The sequence below is a fragment of the Aplysia californica genome, unplaced genomic scaffold (assembly GCF_000002075.1).
Source record: "Aplysia californica isolate F4 #8 unplaced genomic scaffold, AplCal3.0 scaffold00770, whole genome shotgun sequence".
NCBI lineage: Eukaryota > Metazoa > Mollusca > Gastropoda > Aplysiida > Aplysiidae > Aplysia > Aplysia californica.
Window position 1 is genome coordinate 249347 of NW_004798040.1, and position 9320 is coordinate 258666.

The 9320-nt window shown below is 39.8% G+C and overlaps 1 protein-coding gene across 1 annotated transcript in view; it reads left to right on the plus strand.

Annotated features, from left to right (window-relative positions):
- Nucleotides 1-452: 452 nt before the first annotated feature.
- Nucleotides 453-9320, plus strand: part of LOC101855827 — a gene marked incomplete in the record, with an annotated part of 35904 nt that continues 27036 nt past the window's right edge. The window contains 2 exon segments of the mRNA XM_005109369.3: nt 453-941; nt 7474-7823. Of these exon segments, the coding sequence (XP_005109426.2) occupies nt 7601-7823 (223 nt within the window).

A 9320-nucleotide genomic window follows, 5' to 3' on the forward strand; every position in this document is an offset into this window, starting at 1 on the left:
AAAGCACCCCCACCCCCTCCCCAAAAACCAACTAAAAAACAAACAAACAATAGAACAAAAACAACACCAAAAAAAACCCAAGACAAAACTCGAAACAACAAAACCAAAGGGTAAAACCCAAAACGTAACTATAGCCTGCCTGATGCCTATCGGACGGCGGACACACTCCTTAAGTTAAGTGCATATTAATCTCTTTTATTCAGACATATTTCCCCCAAAATTCGTTTATAGATAGATACGCTAAACTGATGCAATCAGTTGGTTACAAAACGTATACATGTAGGCATAAAAGTTACTATTTTTCCCCTTCAGAAGATTCAGATTATCATTTTCTAGATTTTGCTCAGATGGCACTCCACCACTACCTCCTCCTCTACCAAAAAAACTGTGTTTCAATATCTGTCTATCTTCAGATAAATGAACACCCAGCCTAAGCATTTTATAGGATTAAAAGTCTCCTTCCTCTTCCGACCGTATGTTGACAGCAGATGGTGTAAATGCCATTTCCCGAGAAAAGAAACGCCATATAGCCTAACCAAGACCTTTCTCGACAAAGCGTTGGCTTGTTGACGTTTCCGTATCAAAAGAGTCAACCTCCATTCTCACAATTCCAATCTAGAGTCTAGTTCTAATTTATTAAAAACAATTTTTCGACATGCACGCTAGTGTAGATTTTGTCGGTAAGGGTCCGGATGTAAAGTTTTTCGCTCCAACTTGGCGGGCAACGGACAATTTCATGGCTCAGGCTGTGCCTTCTGACTGGGTGCCCTACTTTTGAAAAGCCCGGATGTTATCGACGGCGCAATTCGCCTGCCGCCATCGGCCAAACACAATCTGAGGCAGTACCGTCGGTGTCTCGGACTAGCGAACTTTTGTATCCCAAGTGTCGAATCTGGGTGATATCTGGTTTTGAGCAATCTTCATTGACATTGTTTAAAGCGGTGAGTACGTAAAATAGTCAGTAATTACGTCTGTTGTGCAAGAATATAGCTGGAACTGTGAATTTATTTACGCGAATCGGTGGTCCTGACTTCTGAGTGGGGTCATCATGGCGCCTCTTGCTTCCGGACGTGGAACTTTGGAAGGAAACTAGAATCTACGATGTATAAACTGATTAATACCCTTTTGATTACTTCCATAGGCTTCTTGTTTTGTATGAATGTCATTTTGGTTTTTATCATAAAAACTATTCTTTACTTTGTATCGTATCTGTGTTTCGGGAGATTCTTTTTGCCCTCGAACTTGAACGTAAGTAGTGACCTACTTTCAACGTCTCGTTTGGGATGTCCACACAAGTGTCGTAGTTTGATCGTGTCAAGTCAAGGTGTAACGATGATTGTTATCAACCGTTAGGCCTAAAGAACCATTGAATAAAAATAGAATAATTTGATCTAATATTGGGGAAACTGTTGGTACTCAGAGTTAACCAAATCATCATGGTTGTATTACCTGGAGACTGGGGAGCCTTGGGCCTTGGCCTCTTGGTCATCTACTTAGACTGACGGGGCCGGTGGTCAGATCAACAAGGCAAGGTCACTTGTTGACATCCTTCCACCCTGCTATAGTTTCTTTTTTTCCTCCCAGTTTGGGTGCCATGTTTGTATAGTTTTATGGGTTCTAGATCTACCTGTAAAAGTAAAAGTACAAACTCTAATCATGACCATCTACTATCTAGACTTACAGAGCTAGCTATGTTATGACTATGACAATGACTATGGGGTCCAGCACACACAATCTGTTGACCATGGCATGGTCAAGATTAGCAGCTTTGATTTGATTTTGGTGTCTTCTTGCCATTTTCTTTTTTTTTTAAATGACGGATGAGATGGAGATGTGTGCTCTAAGTGAATAGTCATTCTGAAATGAAATGCTGGGACTGGGAAGGAGTTGTAGTTCAATCAATATGATGATAAAGATCGTTGTAGGCCCTCTTTAAGCCTCTTAGAATTTTTCATTAATTTTAATGCAGTACCTTTGCTTGTGGAATTGTTCTAGTTCTACTTCTAGCCTCCCAGAAGTTTTGAAGGCCATACACAGAATAATCAGAATTGGTATCCTTTTCTTTGACTGAATCCCCTACCAAATTGTAGGTCTCTCTGCCTCAGAAGTGGGCACAGGTTTTTACACTTTTATGCTGTGAATTTGAAACGACTTACATTATTCAGAGCAAAGGAATGGTTGCCCTGGAAAAGTTCTACACTATCTTGTGTGTTGGGTTTGCTACAGTTTTAGATGCGCTTCTTGGTAGTACTTTGTAAACTGTTCGTTCAGACAGTTTTTATGAGAATGAGGCTCTGTTAAAATTGTATCACACGTACAAGACTCCACATGATGGTTTGTTTTTGCCTGGAGCCTTGGCCTCTTGGATTTTTGCCCTTCAAATTGGTTGTGTGCTCAGATTTTTGGGGCTAGTTGTCAGGTGGACATGGAAAGTTTATCGAAGTGGCTAGCCGTACTTTTAAAGTATGGCTAGACTGCCAGTGTAGCCGTACTTAGATCTAGGTTTGGCCCTATCGACTCAAACCTGTTAAGTACACAGGTCTCATTCGATCTGGATCTAGTAATTAATTATTCAGCCTGTTCAAATACATCATGCAAGTCAGTAAGACACCTTTTGGTTTTTGTATGGAATACAAATACTTTAGGCACTGCAAACTAAAAATTTCATTTACAATTCAACCATCAATATTAAGTACGGCTAGCCTGACAGTGTAGCCGTACTTATCTTAGGCCCTATTAACATTAGAAAACAGGAGGTTTAAAATACATGCACTGTCATTAAGGCACCTGGTTTCGTCTCAAATACAAATACTTTAGGTACTGCAAACTAAAAATGTATATTTACAATTCAGTAGGCCTATTTTTTTAAATGGTCAGTCTAGCCATCATATTAAGATTAAGTACGGCTAGCCCAGCTGTCTAGCCGTACTTAAGTACGGCTAGACTGCCAGTCTAGCCGTCATTAAGTATGGCTAGCCTCTTCCAAGTTTACTGTTGACGCCCTTGGTTTACCATGCTTGTTTATTTGTCAGTATGGGTGGCATGGTTGTCACCCTAGTTTTGTTGGTATTTTCATTGTACGTTGAAAACCTTTTCATGATCACCCGCCATGGTCTGATAGTGACAGGGGGTCCAAGCCAGACTTTGTTGACCATGGTCAAAGTTTACTGATTTGTTGACTTCGTGTCATCTTCTTTTTTTATGATGTGTGCTCTTTGACTCGTGTGTCAGAGAAATATAGCCTTTTTTTTTCTGAAGTCAAGTACTGGGACTGTGGAAGTCAAACATCCTAGTTCTAGAATGCAGTTTACGACTGATTTTACCTTGTTTGTGACACTGTTGTAGTCTCCGATTTGTAACCGCACTTCGTACTAACTTTTCCTTTGACTGAAATCCCTGACCTAATCTGCAAATTGATATTGTTCAGAACAAAAAAAAGGGTTGCCCTGGGTGGGAAAGTCCAATGAGTTTGATGTGTGCTGGGTCTACGTTCTTATAATAGGATGCCCCTTTGACACCCCCCCCCCCTCCCCCTTTTCTGAAGAATATATCATGCAATGTTCCTCTTTTTGTTTATAAATTCCTTGTAAATTCTGAAAAGCCTTTCGGTCCAGAATTAAATTGAAAAAAACCATAAGGGGATTGTTATCATTGGCTCAGCTCATTTGACGCAGTGAATGTCGGTCAGCTTGTCGGGAGGGTACTCTATTCGTTCATGTTTTTTTAAAGTATGTCTTTCTTTGGAAGAGATTTATCTCGAATTATGATTACAGTCGACTCCACTGACTTTGATAGTTGTGATAAGACAACCACTTTCTATTCATGCATGTATTGACAAACTTTAAATAAAACCTGTTATAGTACTGTGTTGGCATTTAAAGATTTGTTGAAAATAATTTTGCACCATCAAATAAAATTGTTAGGAATGTGTATGCTGCAGTGTACCGCTGGGAAGTGACACTTACGATTATCTATCTGTGAAGTTCCCTTCAGTCTCAGCTTACGGCTTATCAGTTTCTTCACTCTGAACCATTTCCAATGGACAGGGATGACATTTAGAAAGAAGACATTGTTTCCACTGCACTGTTAGAGAGTAAGCATCTCGAAACGGACTCACTGCAAATTATGTATTTTTGACTGTCAGACTTATTTTTGGATTTGTCATTTTGAATGGGGAAGCCTGTGGAATGGAGCTGATTTTGTTTTGTTAAAAAGTATTTGTAGTCCCTGTCTGGTGGTTTAGTTTTTTATTGTCAGCAAAATAGCAAGTCTGCTGTGTTGAATTTTTTTGTTGGCTTGAATTATTTAATAATTGTTAATAATATTGCCCCTGCTGCAGATGAAATCGTATGAAGTGATATTTTTAAATATCTTCATCATGCAATGGAGTTTGGTTTTATTTTGTTGAAAAAGATATTTGTTGTCCCTGTTACTGTGTTAGGTTCCTTTGGCTTCTTGTGGTTAGCAGTTAGCTGGTGGCTACATTCTAATGTATTTATGGGAGGAGTTCAGCAGAGGGTAGGCACTTATCGTGACAAGGTCCACTGAGCAAACTGTACAAGGGTTAGGGTAAGGATATACCTCGCTCAAAATATCCTCTCTTTTTTGTGTTGTTGGTTGGTCGGCCCTTTGCGGAATGCCTTCCGTATCATGTATATCATGTTCCTCTCACAATTTCTGCTTCCCCCACACCCACTTTGGTATTTTCCTTTCAGGGCGGTGGTCACTTCAAACCCAGTCCGGTATTTTTACTCTATAATCTATCCACTTGTCTCTGAAAATTTTTCTTCATGATGTAATCTTCTAAACCTTAAAACAAAAGCAGAGTATAGAAATATTAATATCTTTAATGTCCGCAAAAAAGTTACAGGCACAGCCAGTATTGCATTGGCCAGAGAGAAGTGGGGGCAGAAAAAAGCCTGTGCTGTGTAAGGCGTACATTTTTTTTCTTGGCTGTGGTTTAAATTTTTGTTATCTCTTTCTTCCAGCAGTGGGTGCAGGCTGAAGGGGACTTTTTAATCTTTATCAAAATGTTTTGTGTCTCCAATGTGGTGGCTGCGGCCAGATTTAGTTGTGAACAGTGACTGTAATTGTACAATAATGTACATTTTTTTTTTGGGGGGGGGATGAGGGGATTATGTTTTATTAAAGAAAGGAAATAATGATAGAATTCTAATAATTGTAGATTGAGCAGTGTGAGTTGGCTGCTGTATGCTCAACTGTGCTCATATGGGTATTTGGAGGGTGATTGTTAATTGATGGGTGCTCTTTTATGCGTTTCTCTCAAACATCTTTTCCTCTACTTCTGTCCCCTTTGTTTCCTGGCTACATCTATCCATGTTGTTGTCCTGTACCAATTGTTGTTAGCCCTTATCTTGGAATTTTACGTGAACAGTACTTACTTAGGTGGTTTGAGGGTGCCACCGGTAGGTCCTACTTCTTTTCTTTTCTTTTCATTTTGTTGTTTCTTTCCGTCTATTTAATTTCCCCCTGCAATGAATGACCATTTTCTCGCTGATGTGTATCTCAAATAATTTGTCAGACTTGCCCAGATTCTAAAATGTTCAAACTTGTGGCTACTGTCTTTAGAAACATGTGTATGGGTGGTTGGCGGGTGCTCTGATGTGGTTTGCTTCTTTCCTATTAACCATCTATTATCTTTATTTCCTCTCCTTCTTTTTTGTGTTTGTTACTCTCTTGTAACACCTCTAATCTTCGGCACTTATATATGACCTTATTGTGTTGCAAGTGCCATAAAACACACACAAAAAAAAGAAGAAACATGGGTAACTCCTGCAAATTGTTTTCCTTGCCCTGTATACAGCGGCATTCTTTTTTTTCTTTTTCTGAAAGGGGAATAACGTATATTGAATTCATGGTATAATTTGAGTGGGTGTTGGAGGGTGCAATCAGTGGTAGGTTGTACTATACTTTCCCTCAGTTGTTTCTGTCTGGCTGTCTTGCTCTTTCCCCGTTTAAAATGCCCATCAATTGAATTGTTTAGATAGGCTTCTCTTTACTGAAACAATGGTAGAATTAGGATTGTTTTTCTTGTGACAGTGGTGATCGTCGTTTTAAACGAAAAAACATTTTTTTAGGTTTGTTTATGGCGTTTAATGTAGTGGTTAGGGGGCTTTGTCATTCCATACAGGAGACATGCCCGCCTGCTAAATGATTTAGTTTGTATGTATTGGAGTATAAAAACACTTATATTAAAAAAAAACAAAAAACAGTTGAACCTGCCATGATGGCCACCTGTCTAATACAGCCACTTTCAAATGCTCTCCTTGCATTTTTTCTGTTAAAAAGCAGCACAGTGTAAAACAAAAACCTGTCTAAGATGGCCAGGCAAATCCCTGAACATCCGATGCTTTGTCACAAATTATATTTTGGCCCGTGATGCTGTAGACGAAGTGCCATGTAAGCCATTCATTTGTCGTTATTGTTAGTCCCTCCAATGAAGGAACTGATGATGTTGTGTAGATCCCTCCCACCATTTACTTAAGTTGATCAGTCTGTTTCAAATTTTCAGCTGGGAGGCGTGTGATATAGGATAAAATTAGGCTTAGGCTTTTTTAGGTCTAAGAAATCTTGGTTAAAACTATAAGCCCGCCCACAACTGATTCACTAGTCATAACTGAAGTGAGCTGTTGCTGTTTACCCAATCTGTAACTATTGACGTCAACAGGAACTTCCGACAGAAGTGTCGCCCGTTCACCGAGTGGTGGCAACCCATTCTAAGTTTGTTTTACCATGGCTCTCAGTTTCCCTGTCTGACATGTCTCATTTTATTTTATTTATCCTTACACAAAACCAGCAACGACATCAACAAGAAAACTTAATCGAAATTGATTTAAAAAAAACACTTTTGTATCCCCTCCCCCCCTCTCTCATCTGGGAATGGTTTGTGTTTTCTGAATTTTAAATAGTCCTGGCTAAGATGGACACTTTTTTGCTTGACAATGGGTGGCCGTCTTACACTGGTTCTACTGTATTTACGTTATGTTATATTATATAACTAGCTGGGCCCCCTTTCGATGAAAGAAATAATCGGTGCGTTAACATCGACTGAAGTCATTTGTCTATTATATTTATTCTCTACTGGAATGGAGCAATAAATCTTAGAGATGCAAAAAATTAGGTTGAGATCTATACTTTCAAAACAAAATGCACCTCACGAAATATCACTTCAGGCACTTCAGCTGTGAAGGACAGCTATGCAGATTTGTTTTGTTTCTCAGTGGAATAATCACAAAGACCAAAGAAGGACTGGAACTTTTTGTTAAATATATTTTTTCTAAATTCAGGAAATGAATAAATGAAAAATCGGGCTCCGTCATGGGGACCTATAGATCTATCTTTTTGCAGGTACTTGCCAACTTTCAACTCTGTAGATGTCGTAGTTTTATGGGAAAAGTGACACATGTGTTTCCAAGTTGCCAAATATATAATAGATTTGTTTTCTCTTTTCAGTTTTGGAAGACCTCACAAGAGATGATGGGATAATTCGACTGTGACCTTTTCTCAAAACAGGATAAAATTATTGTTCAGTAAATAGATTGTATCGCACCTTTTTGGGGGTGGAGAAAAGAATGCTGTGATGTGCAAGATGGATAGGAAGCGCTGTTGTCAGTTTCTGTCCCACTGGTACGATGTGAAGGTGGAGGGTGTGCGTCTGCGTGACTGGTGTCGCCCCTTGCCCGAAGGTCGCGTCAAGTGCTCGAACTGCAAGATCGTCATCAAGTATAGCAGTACGGGCCTCAAGGCGCTGAAGAGACATGCTCACTCCATGAAACATCAGGAAAACCGGGCTGCCCAGCTGGGTGAGTACAGCTTCAGTTCTCTTCTTTAGCCTGATGGAGTGGGTGGTTGGCAGGTGCTGTGATGAGGTTTCTTTTGTATGTTACTCTCTAGTAAGACATATATATAATTTTTGGTATTTATAGAAGGATCTGTTTGTGTTGGAAGTTATGTAAAACTCTTACTCTAAAACCGAAACTAATGCTTCATTGACCCGTAGGAATGCACGTCTCAAAGTACAGTGCAGAAATGTGGTATGTAGCAATTAACACGCATCTATATATATATATATATATGTGCTCGGGTGCACGAGTCCTAAAGGCTTTGGGGTTGGGGGGGAGAGGCTCAACAGTGGATGGATTGAGCAATTGTTTCATTGTTCCGGGCTTGTCAACTGTCCTGAATTTCCTGTGACTCCTGGATTTGGCACTCAGGAATTTGAGAGACCTATCACATACAATACACCAAAACTAGCCCCACTTGATATAATTTAGTTTGTTGTTTCGAAATCTGATGTTGTGACTGATATTGGGTGTCCCTGATTAGATTTTGAAAAAGTTGGCAAGCATGTGTTTTGATACTTTTTCAGCTTTATGGGTAATACGTTTGTGGTTAGATCGAAAGGGAAGCCAGACATATCCGACTCTTTCTCTGTAGGAAGTAGGCATACTAAAGTGAAATCACTTAAAAAAATTAAACTGTTATCCACACCCACACCCCCACTACAATAACTCAGTCTGGGTTGGTGGTCTTGTGTGGTTTGCTCCTTCTTTCCTATCAAACATCTATCATCCTTATCTCTCTTTTTTCCTTTCTTTGTATGTTACTCTATTAGATAGTAAGTTTTAGTAACACCTCTAGTCTTTGGCACTTGTGTGACCTATTTGTGTTGCAAGTGCTGTTAAACTCTTGCTTTAACACCTTAAGTAGAAGATTTTGTGTGATGGTTCAGTATCGTGAAAGAAAAGGAATAAAAAAGACAGTGGGGTTAAGGTGGGTGGTGGATTTTGTAGACATATTGTCTGACATGTAACAACGTACTTACACAAATGGCCGGAATTTAACTTAACAAATGACACTCTGAGAGAAACCGAGTTGATCAGGAAGACACACAGCAGGAAGGAGTGGGTTACCATCCATGATGGTCAATGTGTGCTACCGACCTGACACACTGACATCTGTGATGTAGTTAGGTGCTCCACTGTTGCACACAGGAGACTCAAGTTCGATCCCCGAGTGGGGAGAAAAATTGAACTGTTATCAAGTATTTTTCTTTTTGCTTGGATGTATGGCTCTCAGTCTGGGTTGGCCCTGACAGGCAGGGCTGCAAGCCCGCCTCCTTAGTGATGGAAAATTGTGTGGGTGGGGACGTAAAGACACCTACATTAAAAAACCCACCAGACAGCTGAAGAAGAAATTGTAGTAGTAAATGTTGTGGGAGTGTTTGCATCACTTGCTGGTGGAACAGCCGGGGGTACATATTGATTGTCTGTGCAGTCCTTGGGGAACTGTGGTTTATG